The sequence below is a fragment of the Pocillopora verrucosa genome, chromosome 9 (genome assembly GCF_036669915.1).
Source record: "Pocillopora verrucosa isolate sample1 chromosome 9, ASM3666991v2, whole genome shotgun sequence".
NCBI lineage: Eukaryota > Metazoa > Cnidaria > Anthozoa > Scleractinia > Pocilloporidae > Pocillopora > Pocillopora verrucosa.
In genome coordinates, this window is record NC_089320.1 from 17,787,096 (window position 1) to 17,807,958 (window position 20,863).

A 20,863-nucleotide genomic window follows, 5' to 3' on the forward strand; every position below is an offset into this window, starting at 1 on the left:
TTCAGTCTGTGTTCTATAATGAAGAATGGAGAGTAACTTAATCAATTTGCACTGCAGTCATATTAGTGAACGTAAAAAATAATGCAAGTTGTAGTGTTTCTGTTTATGATCAAATGTTTCGATCTCACCTCTTTTTAGGGCAACACTGACATTGGTGGCGAGCTTCATATTGAGAGGTTGTACTTGTTCTCGCTTATTTGGTCATTTGGTGGCCTTTTGGATGAACAAGACAGGAAGAAGTTCAGCGAGCTGTTACTGTCCCTGACAACTGCCTTGCCAGATTATGATCAAGAAATCTCCGTGTTTGATTATTATGTTGATGAATCTGGAGAGTGGGACCCGTGGCAGTCAAGGTGAGTTTTGTCACAGCGATTCAGAGCCACTCTCTTGAACAATTATTTGTGGGAAATTAAACCCAATCGTTACCGACATACCCGTAGCCAGGTGGCCAGGTAAATGTATTCACTTTTGGTTTTTTTTTCTTTTTCGATAAAGAGTTCCAGAAGTAAGCTATTTTGATGCAGCAGATCTCCTCGGAGAGGTATTCGTGGACACAGTTGACACAGTAAGTCCTCACATCTCATAAATATTATCACATTTTTAGCTTTACTGATTGTAATTTAACTTGCCGCTTCATTTTCTTTCAATGTGCAGCTATTTTAAAAACACTAAGAAAGCCCCACAGTTGAAGCGCATACGCTCAATCAACAAAGTGAATGAACGATTTCTGCACGGAGGCTTTTATTTAATTTGTTAAGCTCCCGGATTTTTTTTCCATATAGATCCGTACACGTCAGTTCATGGAGTTGGCCAGCGCTTCTGGCAGAAACATTTTGCTGACAGGTCCTGCAGGATGTGGAAAAACATCACTGATCAGCGACTTCCTTGACAAGCAAGGTGAGCGTCAAAAACAATGTATCGTTATGAAAATCAGTACTTCCCTTTTTTTTTAGGCTGGATAATAAAACGCTAAATAAATTACATTTTGACTCGATATTGCTTTACAACGACTTGGTCTTTCCTGATAGATTTATGTTTTTCCATTCCACTGTTTTTCAGAGGACAAGAACCAAATTGTAAAACGCTATGTCTATTCAGGAACCTCGGGAGCTGCTTCATTACAGCATTTTATTGAACATAACATTTACCATAGACAAGGTGAGTTAACCCCAGTACCTGTTACTAACCTAGTGCGCAGTTTCGTACAGCCTGGGGTCAGTCCAGACCCCTTCTCAGTACAACGTACTCCTTCCCTTCAAGACAACCACTTGAGAGAGGATATTATTGTACGACACTGTTTTGTGTTTTCGGGCCATTTTCCTACCACAATGTATCATCATTTTTTTTTCTTTTACCATTTTTACCTCCTTTATGTACTTTTCCTCTCCCTCTAAGAGAGTTACGTGATGGAGACCATAACGATAACGGTTGGACTAGCAAAAGAAAGATTGAACACATTTAAACATATTAAAATTAATTTGAAAACGGCACGGGAGAGACCATTTAAAAGCCAATCGATACATCAGTTATCAGAGGCACAATTTCATCTATTTACTAAAAATTTTAAAACGGAGGTAAACAACTTTTCACACGGAGCGGCGAAACTCGGGCAGTACAAAAATAATTTCCCATAAGCCCATAATTAGATGACATTACTTATTGTGTGACACAGGATTCGTGTATGGTGCCAAGAAAGGAAAAATACTCAACATGTTTATAGATGATCTTAGCCTTCCTCAGCGAGATCAATATGGAACTCAGGAGGTCAACGAGGTGAGTTTAACCTTGCATCTTTTTCCTCTTGATCTTATCTTTGCGACTGAAATGCGCTTGGAATATACCGTGAGGCATAAAAAATTTGCGGAATGTCGATTTTTTGTGTTTTCGCGAACAAAGTGTTGCGACCAGCAATGTACCAGATTTCAGCTGGGAACTGATTTTTGCGATTCTCTGTTTAAACAGCCTAACATTTATAAAGAAATAAACTTAATATGTGCAGATTTTCTAACCTTTTGAGAAATATGCAGAGCAGCTTCAAGATCGATGGTTCCTTAAGGAGTGAATCTGCAGGGGCTTCATTAACTTTTCCCATAAGTGGTGCCTAAGGCGCACCCCAGACAGGAGAGCCTGCTCGCAGGCTAATCAGTCAGCGGTGACCGATGAGCGTTAAGCGTTGACCGTTCAGCTCCCATGAGTGACCAAGACAGAATTTCGCCTTACAATTTCGATATAACTTCATGAAGACAAGAGATGGGAATTAAGAAAAAATCAGTTAGGGGATTATTAGTTGATCCAGTACCAAATTCTCCAAACTTATTTCACATGAATTGTAGTGCAGACAGTAATGGGGAACTACTAGTGAGATTTTAGGAATGAAAGGTTAAGAGGTCTTATAGGCGGTAGTAGACTGTCAGTAACCGGCTTTTATCGAAACCTCTGAATCTAGACATGACTTAAGACCGTCGATGTCGCAGTTTATTATTTATAATAACTGATTTTTTTGTGGATCGATGACTTTCCACAAAACCCGAAATATTTTGACTCCACTCTATGACATGTGGTTTCTTGTCTCTTGTATGTATTAGCTGTTACGACAAGTTCTCGATGAAAAAGTCCTGTTCAACACCAAAAAGCCTTTTGACCGTCGTGTTTTAGAGGGTGTCGTCGTTACGGCGGCTATGAACATGCAGTCAGAACTGGTCACCAGCGAGCAAATTCCTGAGAGACTAAAGGTGTGTATGATAACGATTTTACAACATCGATAAAAATCTCTCTAGTAAGGAGGTATTATTTCATTTGCACGCCATTTTTACCTCCTGTTGATCTTTACCCTTGTACCTTAGACATGCTTACTTTTTCTGGTGACCTTTTTTTTACTTGTTAACTTACATTAACTTGTCTTTCAGCGCCATTTTGCTGTATTCCGTTTACCGGCTCCGTCAGAAGAGTCGCTCTTCACCATTGTTACTTCCGTATTGGAGGTGAGTACAGCCATGGCTCTCTGTTTTAACTTCATCAAGAACGCGCAGCAGAACAAAACTAAAGGTTTTCAAGACTAACTTCAAAGCTTGGCTGAGAAAAAAAATTAGTCTATCATTCATCTGCTATGTTACTATTTTGACTCTCTTCGATTGTTTTATTTGTTTAGGCCAACATGGCTCAGAATCAAGGCATGGGTTTGCCACAAGAGTTTCACGAGCAGATAGTGATGGCGTCGTGTATGCTGCTCAACAGTTTGCAGGATGTACTAAGACCTTCGCCAACTCCTGGAAGGTGTCATTACCTGTTCAATCTCAGGGAAATCACGAGGGTGTTTCAGGTAGCTTACATGCTCCGAAATTAATCGCAACTTGAACTGTACATGTAGAGGTTGCTAGCTAATTAACAAGGGAATTCCCTGTTGCTTTACATCTGTTTCGTAATAGATCACAGATGGCTTCAAAATGGGATATGAACGAAAAAGTGGCACGTGATGTGCAGCCGAGTCTGTCACTGATGTTCTTACCACATTTTGACGTCATATGTGATCTGTTACTGAACAGACTCACGGAAACATGGAATCTGTTTTTTTTTTAATGATAAAAAATGTGTAAAATGTTGTTAACGATGACGTCATTTAAGCGTTTGTCTTCCAAAAGATCATAAGTAAAAGCCAATCAAAATTTAGCTCATCATATAACTAGTATTTCATAAAAGTTCACGTCTTTTATGAGAGAGTTTGGAAACAAAACGTATAACATGGGTGGTGATTGGGCCAATTGAATGGACATTGGAGAATACTCTATCTAATTTTCTCCTACCGTTACATTACACTGGTCTGCTGCTACCAAAATGTTTTTAAAAAATACTTGACGCTTTGATCGAATCGAGGGGGAGAGTCACGGAAAGGGGCACAAATGGACGTGCCGTGGGATTTCTATCTGGGTAACATTCTTCTTGATCCTCCTGAGATCACCGATAACGGTATCGATCGCTAAATATATTTAGATACTTTTGGAAATGAGGCAATTGAAATGATGTTTCAGTCTGTTGACTCGATCCTCTTTAAGAAAAAAGTTAAAATGCATAGTGAAAGCACGTCAGTTGAAGATTTGTTTTTGTGTGTCAGAACTTCGCAAAAAATAGTCCCCCAGTGCTAATGCACTGGCAAACAGGCAGGTGATACGAACCAGGTATATTATTAATTTTGGGGTGTACTGTTACTAGTTGGAAGAACTTTCCTTGAGATTCTGGGAGTGATAGGGTTGAAGCAGACTTGCGTTTTCTTTGTTGTGATTACTGAATGTTTTAATTTCAGGGGTTAAAAAATTGTTCAGAGGAGATGCAGGCTGATGAGGAATACGTGGTATCCCTGTGGCAGCATGAAGTAACACGAGTGATTAAGGACCGTATATGCCGATCATTAGATATTAAATGGTTTGAGAAAACTCTCAAAACAATTATTAAAGAGGTACAACTGCAAAAAAAGTTACTTTGATGGACTTAGTAGTTTGTTTGTACAGAGCAGATTAGCTTATTCTTTTTGTTTTGCTTCAGAACTTTCCAGAGCTTCCTGCCAATTCTCCGTCTTCTCTGTTTATTACTTTTCCACTGGATGCAGGACTTTACGCTCAACGCCCTGTGACTCAGGGACGTGTTGCACCAAAGGTTTGTTGTAGAAAAGATTTCAAAGTAAAACGAAATCACGTGAAATGAAGTACTGTAAATTTAACAATGCAGCAGCCCTCCAAAGGAGCCATACCAGGTAGGTAGGAATTTGTGACCAAACATGAGTTTGGGGTCTGGATTCACCAACCTTGCTGTAGATTTATTGAGATAAGAGGGGTAGAAATTTTTATGAATATTATGAATGTTTTTTATAAGGTTTTCTCTCGTTATTAACACTTTCCTTTCTCATCATTTGCAATGTTAAAAGCTTGGTGAAAATCCTAAGCAACTAAACCTTATTTAAAGTAATGGATAACACCTATTTCCGTCGTGGATTTGGCGATGAATATTCGACTTTTTGTTTTGTTTGTTTTTGCAGATCCTTCTTCAAGCTATTAATAACATTGAAGACGTGTCCGCTTGTTTACAAAGCTATCTGAAGCGTTACAATGACGAGTTCAGCGGACTGGATTTAATGATCTCATCTCATGTCATGTTTCATGTTGTCCGTCTGCATAGAATCTTAAGTTACAAGAACAGGTAAACAGCTGATGAATTAAATCATGTCGAAATCTTGCCATACTGGAATTGATACGCTTTATTTTGATAAATCTGGTTGAGTGAGTTCAGAACCACTGTATTCTAGCCAAGAGAAGAAGAGATGAAAAGACTGAATCAGCCTTATTCCTTGGTTATGCCTGTAAAGTTATTTGTAGACTCATACCATGTATCCGGTGAGCAGGAGTGAGGCTAAGGGTGAAATTGTTGAGATGCAAACGTTATTGCTTTTTAAAAGTAAATTACTTTGTTATCGTGCTAACTGGGTACTGGTCTATATCACAACAAGGTCAGCCTCACTCTAAATCAAAGGCTTGGCAACTAAGTACACAACTGTAAAATGACCTATTATGTTACAAATACCTCGCATGCTGCGTTGGATCTCCACGTGAGGAAAATTCACGATAAGGGGTTCATTACTTCTTGACACTCCTGAGATCTCTGGAAACGGAAGTAATCTAGAAATAGAGAACTTTAGATCCTCGGAGGAGTTAGCTACGAATAGGCGATTTGAGTTCGCGCGGAATGCATAAAAATAGAAACTTGCAAGGCTTCATTGTGATCTCTATGATCAACACAGTTAGTTCACTTGTAATTTCGGACGCAATCAAGTTCTTTCCTGACTGAAAAACTATGAAAGCTGTGGATGCATCGGGATATTGTTTGCGCCAAAACGCTCTACCACTAATGTCCGCGGATGTTGTGTTTTTCTGCCAAACTAACCCATGGTTCGCGCGCCCTTTGTTTCAGTTTTGGAAATTCTCAAGCTCGTAATCATATACACCCAAAACTCACGAGGAATCTAATTTACGGCCTATCTGGGGATTTCAATCTCTGGACACCATTCTCTCCTGATTTGAGTCTTACGTGAGTCTCTAATCTTCCTTTTCTCAATAATTTATTCTTTTCTAACAGAGGGAATGCATTGCTGATTGGGTCGATAGGGACTCACCTCAACTCCCTTGCAGCTTTAGCATTGTACATGCTGGAGTATCCCATTCACCCTGTGGACTGTTCTTATCCAAACACGTTCCTCGATGGACTCAGATCTGCTGTGCGTCAAGCTGGCTGCGATGGAAAGACCACCACTGTCTTGTTTACTGTAAGTATAGACGTGGACCTGAACTTCCAGAAGAACAATTTCACATCGTTTCTGGTTACCGAGATTCAGAGTAAACTAGTTTTATAAAAATATCAGTGGTCGAGAATCCTAAATGCTCTAGTTTGAGCTGAGAGTGAATAGCATCAAATGTCTCCTTACAATATCACCCGAATCACCCATTAAAGCCACGAGAATGAAGGAAATGATCCTTAACTGAAGAAGCTCTTGATTGTTCAACAAATTCTTCTTGTTAGCACCTTAGAGATACATGCAAATGTCAGGGTCTAAAGGGTCATTCAGGCCTCCTGAAACTGTCTAAAAGAAATCAGGGATGCAAAAGTTATCTTTGATTTTCGAAATCGCCTTTTCGGGCGGAATCAAGATATTAAGATCAACTTTACAGTCAAAAAATCTTTTTGTTCAATTAGTTTACCATTTAAGTGTGAGATAATTTCTTTCAATGGTGGTGTTATTTTGATTTGAAAATCATGTTGTTTTTATCCAGGCACCAGATTTAAGGGATGACATGTATTTGGACGCGTTAAACAGTTTACTTATCAGCGGAGAGTATCCGCCGTTGTTCTCCGTCGATGAATTAGACAGCTTGCTGCAGGTAAGGTTTTCCTCTAACATATTGCCTCAGTCTTTTTGGGTTTTTTTTAATGCCATTATTGTCCCTGTTTGTCAAATTCGCATGTGTTAAATGTTTCTTTTATGTTTTATTGACAGGCTTTGATGCCAGCCATTAAGAAGAAATTCTCCAACTTTTTGGCGGACCCCATGAAATTTTTCATCACTCGTGTGAAGGCCAATCTTCACATCATCCTTTGTCTTCCACCCACTCATAAGCTGCTTAGAATTGGCCCAAGGTATGACATGAGATAAACATAAAAATAAATAAAGCTGAGTAATTTCAGGATTTTCCTAACCTCTTAGGCCGCCTCATGAAGTAAAAACTAACCGGTCAGAGTTTCCTGTCAATAAATATAGATGGTCGCTTTTTAAAACTGGTAGATCCATTTCCAGACGAACTCGGCATTTCGGTGTACTCTTGCATTTTTTTCAAACGACTTAGGATCTCTCCTTCCAGCTGAGCCAGGCCTGATTAATAGAAAGCGCACCCACGCTTAGTTCTAACTTTGAAAACGAGTTCGTTTGACCATTATTTACCCTTTACGCCATAACATCAGTATGCAAATTCTCCATTCTGTTCCTCATTCTTTTCACAGGGTGCTTACAAGGCTAATTTTTGAAACAATCAAGAGCTTCTTGAGTTCATGATCATTTCCTTTTCTCTCATTCGTGATTGTGATGTTTGATTCAGAGATGATTCTGTTGGGAGGGGGGGGAGGAGATTAGATGCTTCTCACTTAATGGGGTTTAATCATATGATACTTTTGTCCTTATGTTCATAGTTGTTACCCTGGTATCCTGTATGGCTGTCAAATGGACTTTGTTAAGGACTGGCCTCAGTACGCTTTGGAAGGAGAAGCCAGCCATTATCTTAAGAAATACAACGTGCTTGATGATATTTCTGAACAAACTAGGTACGTAAAGCGACATCTTTAACAAGATCTCAACAAAGCTTCTTCACAATTTTTTGGGTATTTTTATGTAACTTGCAAAATTTTCCTAAACCTGCGAAAAACTGTAATAAAATTAATACGAAAACACAAAAATGAAAGGAATAGTTCAAACGTGAGGGATATGGTTCAACTAGAAGATGACAAATTTGTACAAGAATTACAAATTAGTAATTTGAAAGTGTTAGGCTGCTTTTTAATTTAATCAAAACGTTTAGCTTTATTTGTTGTACGTCCTGATATGTCTCTGAGCAAGCCAGTACGTTAGAACTACATTTGTACATGTTTTTCCATGATAGAAATCTATCCTTTTTCTAAGTCAAGGAACAACATTTTTTCAAAACTTAGTGTCATTCTCTGGGAACGTAAAATAACTTTGTGTCTTCCCACTGCATGTTTAATGTGTTTAGAAGCACATGATAATCTCTTTAAGAAATTTTGACAGAATTGATTGGTCACTTCTATCATCCTTTTGCGACTATTCTGTAATTTCGATCGGATCACGCTAAATACCTCGATGCGTTTGTCACGGTATACACTGTATGTACTTATATATCTTTGAAACACTGTGTAGAAGTTCTCGTATACTTTTGCAGAGACAAAGTAGTTGTATCCCTATCTACCATTCATGGTCACGTGTTAAGAGAGTGTCACCAGATCCCCTGGGCCGGGGATGACCACCTTTTGACCAGAGCCGAGTCTCCTCCAGAAGAACCCAGCGCAAGTGAACCGCGCTCGCTGTCAATCCTACTGGAGAAGATTAACTTGAAGCATCAAGACAACGGAGGATCCAACATAATCGGGGACGTATTTGTCGGGCCCACCACGTATATACAGTTCATGCACTGCTTTAGACACATCTTTAGAGACAAGAGAAAGGAGGCAAACGAACGAGTTGATCAACTCACGTAAGTTGATGTGAACGTTTGAACAAAGTCTCAGTTTGTAGTACGTATTACATTCTTTTAAAGGGGAAAATATTTGCAACAGTTTATATAATTAATATAATTTTTTCACCACCTCTTAGCATAATTTACCATTATTTTGTAATTTCCAAAGATTTAATATCGACACGAAATTTTAATCCAAAACAAAAACACAAGGATACGATCATGTGTACGACTTGCCTAAAGGTAGCTCTTGTCGTAGCAGAATAGCCAGAGTTTTTTTGTTTTGGTTTTTTTTTTTAGGATTCCGCTTCCCTCAGTTTAGGAACCGTTGATCTTTGCACGCACTTAAATCAAATTTCTCTAATGGTTGCATTAATTTGATTAAGTTATTTGTGCATGTTCACAGTTTGGGGAAAAACACTCGTATTAATTCCTGTCTTTCTTTTGATCTGCTTAACGTGAGTCAGCTCACTCATTATGTCCGTATTCTTACGTTCTCTTCCTCTATTTTCGTCAGCCGTGCCGTGGCGACCCTGGAGCTAACACGACAAGATTCCGTGGTGATCAAGGACGTGATTTCAGACACCAAAAAGAAGTTGTCTGTTGCTACGGTCAAATCAGATGAGTTGCTGGAAGCCCTCACTGCTAAAGCTACAGCGCTAGAGAAACTTAAAGCTAAACTTGGTATCGGCAGTGCCACTTTAAGTGCGTTTGTTGCACTCATTGATAGCGAGATTGAAGACGATGACTTAGCTCTATTGCAGGTTTCTTGATTCTCATTGTTTATAGTCTGTGAACAGGTTGTTTAATCGAGGATGGGGTGAAGAGTAAAATAGGACGAAAAAGAGCGAGAGAAGGGTAGGGTGGGGTAGGCGCTCTTCTTCCCCTGACCCTCTTCCCCGCCGGCCGCTTTACTTAAAGCCAATTTCTCCCTGGTCCTTTCAACCGGAGCCTATTCAACGGCTGAGTGTTTCATACTCTTGTGCTGCTTTTATTGTTATCTCTATATTTAAAGGGGTTGTGTTTTTAAGTAAAGGAAATTTCCATTTTATAACAGTTATGTGGTGGAAAACCTCTTGTCTCTTTGTGTTTGATTATGCATTCTTCTGATGTGAGATTGCAGGCATTTTAGGACGTTGTGAACGGTAAAACGGATGTTGAGTCTCCCTGTTTGTGGTATTTGCTTCTTGCTGGCTCAATCTTTTCTTGACTCACGCTGTTATTCATAAAATCGTTGGTTTTTGTGTTCGTTTGTCAACTGTCCGTCTGTCCGTTTATTACAAGGTAATTTGGAATTATCAACAGAGCTGATAGCGTTAATTGGCTACCGTTTAGAGTTTCAAAGCCGACGTTTCGAGCTTAAGCCCTTCGTTAGAGCGAAATCATTCGCTCGAACGAAATCATTCGTTCGATCATTCTCTCTGATGAAGGACTAACGCTTGAAACCTCAGCTTTGAAACTCTTAACGGTGGCCAATTTACGTTATCAACTCAGTTGATAATAGTATGTACCTTGTTATACTCTCCCACCAAAGCAGAACCACAGTTTTTTTGAGAAACTTTGCCCCTTAATTTGTTCCTTTGTTAATTAATCAGTCTGTTCGTTTGTTCAGTCATATATTTGTTTATCAATTACTCCGATTGTTAGCGTTTGATTTTAGCGGTAGTTTAAGGCCTCACTCGTACTCCAATATCATGGTTATTCTTACATTTCGTCTCCATTTGATTGTGCGCGGTAGGATGATGAAGCGGACGAGTTAGATGAAGAGTTTGAGAAACTGAAGAAAACCAACATAAAGAGCCGCCAATTGAAGGTACTGGAGGCGATTTCTCACGCAGAGGAGGAAGTAAAGGAAACTAAAGTGGCTTTGAAGAAATCTGAGGAGCAGGTTGGTTCAGCAAAAGTGATTCCTCCCATTGACTCTCAAATTTGATAAGAATTTGCCCATTGTGATGTTATTTTCCAACAAATAGGTGGCGAAAGTAGCCTTAGAAATTCACTGCAGAGTTTTTAGTCGCTTGATTGACTGTCGTAAATCCTTGGTGGATAGATTCACACAATGCCTCCCTCCATCCGGGAGAGTTAATGGCTACCGTCGAATTTCCTGGGATAGCTATATTCCTAGTAACCACTGGGATGACCGATGATCCTTGGGTAGCTACGGGTCGCTGGGTTTGCAATACATAATCTAATCGTATCTATGTTGTATGTAGGTTAAACACTGGATGCATAAGGTTGACAGATCTCTATGCGAGCGCCTCAGAGCTTTTCAAAGCCCCCCGCCTATGGCCGGTATGGTTATGGTGATGGTAATGGTGTTACTGGGTAGACCGGAGTTTGCTCCGGGTATCGGAGGAGCGGGATCCACCCTACCGCCCCCGACTAGGCACGATCGGAGAGGAGATCATAGTTCTTCTCTAGGGACTGGGTCAGATGAGGCGTCTCGCGCGAGCTCCGCGCCACACAAGAAACGGGGCTTCAAGGAACAATCTCAGAAGGGAGGAGCACAGGCTCCACTCTTGGGTATGAAATAATTTCTTTTCTAAATCGCGTCTTACTTGCTAAGCTTTTTATCTTAATTGTGTCATTTTTCAAATTTGTTGCTAAATCGCCTTTCTTTCTTTCTTTCTTTCCTTTCTGTTTTTAACTCGTGAATTGCGCGCATGCGCAAGAGCGAGTTATAGATACCATGTGGGGAATGGCATTCGCTCGCTCGCTCGGTTGGTCGATTCCTGTAAACTTTTTTTTAGATTTTAGGCTTTTGAGTGCATTTGATAGTTTTTAGCGAGCAATAAAAAAAGAAATGGCGACCTTTGTTGCTAAGAATAGTGGTGGGGTGAAAAAGAAGCCAATGATAATCTTAAAAGAGTTTTTTTTTTCGTTTTAGTTTCAACAAGCGGCGCCAGCGACTGGCAGGCATGCAAGGATTCACACTGAAATAACAGAACAACCTTCGTTTTTCATAAAATTGTAATTTACAATCCATGAACTCGAAAACAATCCGAAGATTCATCGAAAATATTACTTACTGCGAAGCGCTCGAAGTTTACAGATGTTCAAAAGCTTTTCTGTTATGGCGTGAGATTGAGGACAAAATTGATCATTACGTTTCGTCGCGTGTGTTTTTCCTGTGTGAAGCAACAGAAGATGCCGGCGACTGACGAAATTACAAGTTAACACGAAAATCAAATAACACCTAAACAAACAATTTTAGCTACCGATTTTCAGTGAATTTTTAAAGAACAATTTTCTTTTAAGTTTCAAGACAATTTGGAGATTCAACATACATACAACGTACTAAAATGCGAAAGTTACACACCACAAAATTGATAAATAGGCCTGAAATGAAATTCTATCTTGTTGTTGATTATACGTTGCCTAGCACGTGACTTAAATCTACCCAGGCGGAGATCCAAAATGACGGTGGCAGGCTTGGCTTATGCCCCATTCACACCAAAGCTTAAACATGTTTAAAAGTTGTTTTGTTAAACACGGTTTAATTTTTTTTTCTTCATAGAAACTATTTAACCGAATATTTTTGACTTGAATGTAGCACATTGGAAATGCAAGTTAGCAAGTACTTGAATCCAATGGAAAATCAAGTTTTTCAGTTCTCTGTTTATAATTTTCATTCAATGAAAACCAGTTTAACAAAACATGTTTTGCTGGTGTGAATGGGGTATTAGTTATATCACTCAAAACTCGTTCCAGTTTGTCTCATTTGATAAAGAGGGAATCGTTAATGTTTTCATTAAGACAGTATTGCCTTGATTTTCTAATATTTACAACGAAAGACAGTAAATTTCACTTTTCACCCACATTTACTTCCAACCTTTTCTTTTGAACCAGAAACAAAAATGATAGACGTTTAAAACACATGACATCATCCACCTTGTCAAATGTAATAGCATGATCATTTCAATTGTAATGCCTTCTTATCCCAACGTTACTTTGTTTCTTTGCTACATTAGCGAACACTGAACTACTGCTCGTACTCTAGATATGACAATCAACCACAAAATTCCCTAAACCAGATAACATTAAACATAATCTAAAAAATCATGTGTCAATTCACGAGTTTGCTCACAGAGCACTTTGATTTCTTCCTTTCATCAATATTTCACTTTTCTCAATCATAGGAGTGAATGCCGAGGGTAAGGTTGACCGCTCGACATGGAAAGCTATCCAGCAAATTATGAACGACTCGCAGAAGTTTGTCGAATCTCTACATCACGTTCCCTGGAAAGAAGGACTACCCGACGACATCCTCAAGGGTGTTCAGTCCTTTTTGGCCACTTCCAGCGGCGGAGAAGTCTCTGACAGTGACCTGCGCACTGCTGCGCCAGGTGCCAGTGCGAGTACTTACCAGTCTTCCCCCGGTCGAACAATGATTACCCCAGGTAATATTAGTTTGAGTTAGTGAGTTTATAGTTTGCTAGCAGGAAACGGCCGGCGAAGGTTAGGCATAACGCAGAACACGTACCATTTTCTTTGACTATTCTCTTTAACGTGTCTTCAAACCGAAGCCTCTTTGTAACCGAAGATTTCGATGTAAGAGAGTTATTGAAGGTCCTTCATTCCTGGATTCGGCGGATTAAGTACGCTTAGCTATTAATGAAAAGGTTCAGATATGAGCCCTTGTGTGGTCACTTTGATTTAATCTGTTGCAAACTTCTTCACTCGTGGAGCGCCGCGCTCCACCAAGAAGTTTGAGTGAATGGTCGGGAACTTTGATGGAAACGTCTTGAATTGGGAGGGAGGGGTTACTGGCGATAGATGAGCAGCATCCCGTCCTATCGCAGAAGAAACACTCCTAGTCACTTTACATTGAAAGCGAGATAAACTCTGATAGAAAGAGACCAGTAGGCATGTAAGATAGGGCCATGACGAAACGTAGAAATTTCATAATACATCAGAGACTTTTAAGTTAAAAATTATCTGTTAAAGGAAAATCTCGAAATAACGATTGGTAGTTAATAGCTTTTCAGTGGTCTGTTTTTCTCCATAAATTTTCCCAATTTCTTATTATTTTTAAACAGAAAAGAAACCACAAGGAATCACCATCACAGCAGCTAAATATTCATCAGAGGATGCTGCGGTTCTCGTGGAGTACACTGTTGCTTTAGTGGAGTACACAAGTCGGTACCATCCTTACAAAAAGGCTTGCGATACCTTGGAAGAGCTGATGACGGAACGTGAAGAGGACGAGAGACGAGCTGAAATCGATCAAGATGCAGAAAACAAAGAAAAGGAAAAGGCAAGGAAAGGTTTTGATTATCATTTCCCCAAACAGGAACATCAAGGAAACCCGACAGAATTATAAAATTCTTGTGAAAAATGTTACGCGGCTTGTCTGATGTAGCGTTTCTGACCTTTTGTAATTCGTAGGCAAACTCGTGTGGGATTACGCTCAAATCACCTTGGTAAATTCAATATATTGGCAGTCTGAAAGGATAATTGATATAGGTTTAATTGGCAGTCGTGGTTGAGTAGTTAACATAAGGACGTAAGGTCTCTCTTCTCCAAGGGAAAGAATCATTTAGCAGCAATGTTCGACGAAATACCTTTCTTTTTCTTCGCATTCATTCATCGATGCAATATGGCCATTTATTGCTCATTTTGTTACTTGAAGGTAAACACGCCTGAGCCAGAAGTCGAGCTGACCGAAGCTGACTTGCCAGATCTCCAAGAAACTGTAACAAAGCTGCAGAAAGAGTATGATGATGCAGTGGTGGTGAAACATGACCTTAGCAATGATGTCAGGTCATGTAGTGAGAGGCTCAAGGCTGCTACCGACTTATTGCATAGGTAAAGATATCTTGTGAACTATCAATCTGTCTGTCTATCCATCTGTCTGTCTTCCTTGCCTTGTCTGCCCGCATTTCTTCTCTTTTCATTTATCTGTCTCTTTATGTCTTTACCCATCTGTCTGTGTGTCTCTCTATCTGTCTGACTGTTCATTTGTCTGTCAGTTTGTCGGTCTGGGTCTTTGTTTGTTTCTCTGCGTATCTGTCGGTGTCTATCTGCCTTTTTTTTTCTGCCTGCTGATTTCTATGTCCGTCTTTCCGTCTATCTGTCTCCTCGTGTGTTTGTCTGTCACGCGCTCTGTTTGACAATTTGATATAGGAATGTAGAGGCAATTAAGTTATTTGTGTTGGTTAGTGGTCGACATGGGTGAGCAGTTGTCTCGTCAACCGATAGTGGTGTCACCTGATTATGATCTGTAACTACTCACTGCAATGAGCTCTTATAGGAAATTAGAGTTGACCATGTCTGAAATGAGTTTAGACAATAGGACTGGGTCGTAACCACAAGTGCAACATCAGTGCGAAGAATTCTAATCCAACTACAGTCTTACTTATTCTGTATGGATATTATTAAATCAAAACGAATTCTCCCCATACACATTTGGAACTCTGGGAATCTAAATGATACACCAGTTCGTACCTGAAAAAGGCTGTTGAGAACTCCCCATCCACAAGGTGACAAACAAAAAATTTGAAGTAGAACATATAGCAGATTTCTATCAAGTTGTATTTGCAGCTGAAAACGAAAAGAATTACTTCCCTTCCTTTCTTGTTACATGGGTTGTGTTTGGTAAAATTTTCGTCCGTTTATCGTCATCATCACCATTATTATCATTATTAATAATGTCATCTTATTTTTGAATAATTATTACTTCATGTAGCCTGAAATACATGGAGCGAGAATGGAAAGCGTATGTTGACGAGTACACCTCATCTGAAATTCTTCTGTCCAATTGTATCGCTGCAGCAGCTTTTCTAACTTACTGTGGTGCAATGGGAGTCGACAGGAGGTAACCGAATCAGATGATCTTGAGCTCAAAGATTTCAAGGAACGCGTAGGGCAATTTGCTGAATTCAATAGAGCTTTAAAAACACCAATTTTTCTATTTACGCAAGAAACCCTCGGTTTCTTTTCTCTCTTTGGCCCTTTAGAGTGACTGGCATCTAAATTCTTCCCTTGTGATCATTTCTGAATCACAGAGGTCACGAGGATACGAGGGTAAAGGAGATTATCACCAACTAAAGAAGCTCTTGATTGATAAAAAAATTCTCCGTGTCACCACCTTAGAGAATGTATAAAGAACAGTATGAAGAATACGCATATTGATGTTATAGTGAAAAGGGTTAAAAGTGACCAGAGTGATTTTTGATTAGTAGTGACAGTAAATAGATTCAATTTTAACTTGACGGATTTTTTTCATACTGCGTGCTATTTATGTATCAATAACCCATTACTTTGTTTTCCCTCTCAGGAAACGGATGGGCAAGTTTTTCATGCAAGTGTGCAGGGATAATGGTTTGAAAGTCCAGTATCAGCATCTCTTTGATCGTCATACCCTTCCAGAGTTCCTAAAGGGAAAGGTTTGTTAGCTTCATTGTGATGTCATAGTGTTGCGATGTATTTAAATCTAGGAAATGTATCGATAGTAGGGAGTGTTATATTTAGCAGTCTCGATTTTACTCAATATTGTTTTCCACGACAGATAAAGCTGTAGTAAAGTGTGAATCGATCTTATTTTGTGATACAACTCAACAGATTGTTCTGAAGACATGGGAGAACCTGCAGCTTCCAACAGACCCCATCTCCATGGATACTATATGCATCTTCTCACAGGAAGAGAGTTCGGACTCGTGGGCTTTGTTGTGTGATCCTCAGAGAATCGCTATCACTTGGGTATTGACCATGTTAGGACAATCGACACTCGTCAAGTACAAGGTGACAAATCTTGACCGGAGTGATAAAAAAAATTGTTTAATGAACACTTTGAAATAAAGTAAGTGGCCTATTTTGTGTGAGCTCTTTTGGAGAGGTAGTTCCTTCTTTTTTCTGGCATCGTGCAAGGATATGACAGATTTTGGTGATATTATTGAATCTGGTGATTATTCTCTTGCAAAACTATTGCGACATTATAAGGCCTGTAAAGGTTCGCTTTTGGTTCTGTTGTTTTATCGGGTTTGACGGTTCAGCTGCTCTATTTCCCTCTTTTGTTTGTATCCGTTGTCTTTTTAGTTTAAATTGTTTATGATTATTGAAAAACGCTGTCAAAATAACTATGTGTTTCTGACTCTCTTGTTTGTTGCCTCTTTCAAAGTCAAGCAGTAGAGCCCCTGATACTCCCAATTGAGGTCTGAGGGATTCAGAGAAGTAGTTCATTAAGCATTGCGCTTATCGGCTTTCTGTGTGTATCTCGACAGGAACTTCGTGGTCATCTGGAGACATGTTTAATGGAGGGCACCACTCTTGTAGTGACTGATGTGGATGTGAACGAGTTAGAGTTTGATAGTCGATTCTACTTCATACTCCGAAGTCGCTACAGATTCCTTACATCAAGTACACCATTCAAACTCATGGTAAGATCTTACGAAGGAATGCCAGCAATCTAAGATTGCTGTTGTAGCGTAATGAATTGGTTGAAACAAGCCGCTGACCAGAATTCTGTTCTCCTGAAGTACTTTGAAAGATATTCGGTAGCTGATAAAGACGGATAGTTATAGCAAGTAATTGTATCGTCGCCGGTTTTGTGATACGCCTAAACATTATTGACAGACAAGTGTTTGTGACAAACGAGAAAAGTTCTCTCTTGAGACTTCTCATAGCACCTGTTTATTTGTACTGGTGACTTATCAGTTTGTTTTTATATAAATATTTGTTTGGAAAGAGACAAACAAGCTGATTGGTCATAGGCAAGACCTAGAAGTAGACATTGAGATCACCACAAACAACTTCAGCTGATAACAAGAACGGGATTTGAACCCAAAGTGACTTTCTTGATGTTGGGTACTTCAGACCTCTCGCTTATGCTACCCTCGCGTATTGTTGTTTTCATTAATCGTGGTATTTACACAATTCTGTTCCAGGTTGGTGAGCATGAAATTGAGTGCCAACCAGGTTTCAGGCAAGTTATGCAACATTTTGCGCGTCAAATAAAAAAAAAATGTAATCTGCTAACCATGCAGATTTGACAAGCAGTTATGGCTTGCAACTTACGTTCAACAAATTCAGACTCAATTGTATGAGCTATCAGTACAGTTCAGCAACAGTTATTCTCATTGTCATTTTTTTTTTCGTGAACATACTGAACTGGCCGGCCAGACCATAGGTGCATTCCTTGAGAAAGTTTGTTCATTAGTCACAACTCCCCCTGGTGATTATACAATTTTTTTACTGATTGTACCCCCTATTCCGATTGTAATAATCTATATGAAAAAATTACGAGCTTCTGATTGGCTGAAAACGAGTGCATTCTCATATAACTCGAGTGCAAAGCTGTAACACTAGTGCAAAGTTGTAACACGAGTGCAAAATTGTAACAAATAGCGCGCGCACGCCTTCAAAATTCGTCTGCCTTGACTTTCTGCAATGTTTTCTCATGTACGTTATTAACAAGTATTAAAATGATTTTTCCTGGACTTTGGTGTAATAACCACCAGTAAATTTTTCAAAGACTACAAATTACAATTACCCTACGGGCTCGTGCAATTTTGTTGTCTCTTGCTTATCAACACCAAATTGCACTCGAAATCATGTTGTCACCCATGCTAATTCCATAGATGTTAAGAAACTCTCGAAAGAAAGGTCTCTTCTTGCGCAAACTAACCGATCGAGTGGGTTAGCAAACTCTTTCAGTTAACCAATTGCTCTCTATCTTAGAAATAACTTAGAGCCGCCTTTGGAATTTCCTTGTCAAATCTTATCTCCGCTTTTAGGTTGGTATTAGCTACGACGTTTTCGAGTAAATCTGTCCCATCTAGCATAGCGGCTTATGTGAATGTAGTTGAATTTAGTCAGTCACGAGACGGCTTGGAGGAGATGTTCCTGGATAGGTTCCTGAGACTTGAAAAACCACGGATGCAGGAAACAAGGACACAAGTAGTGGATGTAAGTAGAACAGCAACAACTGTTAAAACTGCTTAGAATAGAGAGCTAGATCGTCAGAAAGGTGTTACAGTGAAAGTGGAGGCGAAGCTGTAGTATGAAAACTTTCATCAAAATTGAATTTTCTGAACTTTTTCAGTGTGTCCAAACTATACTCATATGATTGCGCTGCACTAAACCGTTCCGAATAGTTGATACTAATAACATTTTATGGCTTGTTTTGCTTATTCATCTTGATTGATCACAATAGTCAACAGGGTACGCGTCGCCTGATTAAGCACTATGCTGTGATTGTTTGAAATGCATCAATCACAGCGGAGCTTGCTTGCAGAAGACCAACATTTTGTGGTCGATACGTGGTGAACTACTGCGGAAGAGACTACATCGTGAGACAAATGATAGGACTACAGTATTATATGGAGGGACTGTTAAAAAAATGTACCGCATGAATGGATTTCGCCCGCGAGAGGCTTTTTTGAGCGGCTTAGTCATGAATGTGTGCGCTTGTGTCGTTACTTACAATCTCATCTGTGTGAAGTTTAAAGATAACACTGATGGAAGTCTTTCTCTTTTTAATTTGGCCATTGCCTTTTGTAACAGGAAATGGTGACTCTTATGGAAGGTTTGCGTGAAGCAGAAGAGAACATTTTAGAATGTTTAGGAAGTGGACATCGCCTTCTTTACAACTTAGCAGCCACCAAGAAACTTGCCTCTATAAAGAAACAGCACGAGGAGATTGTTGAAGGGTTGGTATTAATTCTTTCACTCCCGCGATCGAAATGTAATTTTTTCCTCCTTGTCGTTTTTTTTTCCTCTGAGAAATTTCTGCCTAATCAAATGATATCTTAGAAGTGATACTTCAAGTGACTCTTCAATTCCTCTCAATTGTCTGTCTCAAAAATTGTGTATGTTAACAACCAACCTTTCTTTTATTTTTCTGAAGCCAAACACGGTCTCGAGGCATTGAAAATTCTATTCTACAATCACGTGAGGGATATCGACCAATCGCTCGCCGAGCAGCAGTGATGTTTGATGTTGCCAGGATCATGGCTGAGATCAATACTTCTTACCAGACCTCTCTCGCCCAGTTTCTGATGGTGTTTGATGCTGCTATAAAACACTCAGAAAGGTAAACCTGTGTGAAATTAGCCAAGAGATGTGCCAAGGTCAGGTGAATTTTATGATGGCTTTAGGCCTAAGGTCACGTGTACTCTAGCTGAAGCGACCAGGGTTTGTCATATCGCCTACAAGCTTGTAAATGGGTGCAAGTAAATGATAAAGGGACAGTATAGGAAATGGCGAAGGGGTAATCTAAAGAAGAATAATATTCCGTCCATTGAAGGTGTAACTTTCCCAATTTGGTTCATGCTTATAGAAACTTTAATTTTCATTAATATAATGATATTCTTCTTTCTGTGATGGTCTTCAAACTGTTTTTTTTTGTTTCTGTTGAGCCACGCCCGATATTCTCAAGAAGAACTTTTCACAAACTGTTGAAGGTTTTACTCTTTTCTTTCTCTTTCAGAACTGCTGTAAAAGCAGTGGTGGAGAGGTTAACCCAAAGCGCGTTCTACACGGCAGCTCGAGCTCTGTTTGAACGGGACAGGCCTCTTTTTTCCTTACTTTGTGCTATTGAGGTAAACTCAACTCTGTCATAACAGGCTTGCTTAATTATTATTTCTTGCTGGTGGAACTGTTAATTCTTCATTTTGTCACATCCTCCTGCCCCTTTCTTTCCCACGGCAAGTGATAGAGCCTGTCACCAGCATTGGTTATTTTAGTATGGAGAGATGTCTTTGAAGATGGAAATTGAAAAAAAGAAAAAGAAAAGTTCGAAGATGATTAAATCTTTTGATTGAGACAGCTCTATTTGCAATGATGATATGAGATGAGTTGAGATGGGCTTGTGGTCGGTGCATTGACTCATAAATTGAATCATAACTTTCTTTCTCATGACTACCCGAGTCATTGAGTTGAGCGACATGCTTTCACTCCACATCACTTCTTGCCTCCCAGGAGCTTAAATGGGTGGCAGCGACCTGTCGGAAACGAAGCGACGGGTAGGAGTAGTGAAAATACTCACAGTAGCATGTAACCTAGAGAGGCCCAGTTCGCTCCGAGTGTTAAATCAGTGAAAGCTAGTTTAAATAATTATTGACGGAAGGAAGAAACTTCTCGTT

The 20,863-nt window shown here is 39.5% G+C and overlaps 1 protein-coding gene across 1 annotated transcript in view; it reads left to right on the forward strand.

Moving 5' to 3' along the window:
* LOC131775845 (dynein axonemal heavy chain 8) overlaps positions 1–20,863 on the forward strand; it is a 58,487-nt gene that overhangs the window by 29,340 nt on the left and 8,284 nt on the right. The window contains exons 48-78 of the mRNA XM_059091955.2: positions 139–353; positions 496–565; positions 783–897; positions 1,060–1,158; positions 1,673–1,773; positions 2,586–2,732; positions 2,907–2,981; positions 3,149–3,319; positions 4,298–4,450; positions 4,537–4,647; positions 5,027–5,187; positions 6,121–6,307; positions 6,813–6,920; positions 7,037–7,176; positions 7,723–7,854; positions 8,487–8,798; positions 9,298–9,544; positions 10,519–10,668; positions 10,994–11,303; positions 12,920–13,180; positions 13,820–14,037; positions 14,413–14,588; positions 15,469–15,597; positions 16,060–16,168; positions 16,344–16,523; positions 17,003–17,158; positions 17,666–17,703; positions 18,515–18,686; positions 19,284–19,429; positions 19,627–19,812; positions 20,209–20,320. Of these exons, the coding sequence (XP_058947938.2) occupies positions 139–353; positions 496–565; positions 783–897; positions 1,060–1,158; positions 1,673–1,773; positions 2,586–2,732; positions 2,907–2,981; positions 3,149–3,319; positions 4,298–4,450; positions 4,537–4,647; positions 5,027–5,187; positions 6,121–6,307; positions 6,813–6,920; positions 7,037–7,176; positions 7,723–7,854; positions 8,487–8,798; positions 9,298–9,544; positions 10,519–10,668; positions 10,994–11,303; positions 12,920–13,180; positions 13,820–14,037; positions 14,413–14,588; positions 15,469–15,597; positions 16,060–16,168; positions 16,344–16,523; positions 17,003–17,158; positions 17,666–17,703; positions 18,515–18,686; positions 19,284–19,429; positions 19,627–19,812; positions 20,209–20,320 (4,887 nt within the window). The remainder of the gene's footprint in view (positions 1–138; positions 354–495; positions 566–782; positions 898–1,059; positions 1,159–1,672; positions 1,774–2,585; positions 2,733–2,906; positions 2,982–3,148; positions 3,320–4,297; positions 4,451–4,536; positions 4,648–5,026; positions 5,188–6,120; positions 6,308–6,812; positions 6,921–7,036; positions 7,177–7,722; positions 7,855–8,486; positions 8,799–9,297; positions 9,545–10,518; positions 10,669–10,993; positions 11,304–12,919; positions 13,181–13,819; positions 14,038–14,412; positions 14,589–15,468; positions 15,598–16,059; positions 16,169–16,343; positions 16,524–17,002; positions 17,159–17,665; positions 17,704–18,514; positions 18,687–19,283; positions 19,430–19,626; positions 19,813–20,208; positions 20,321–20,863) is intronic.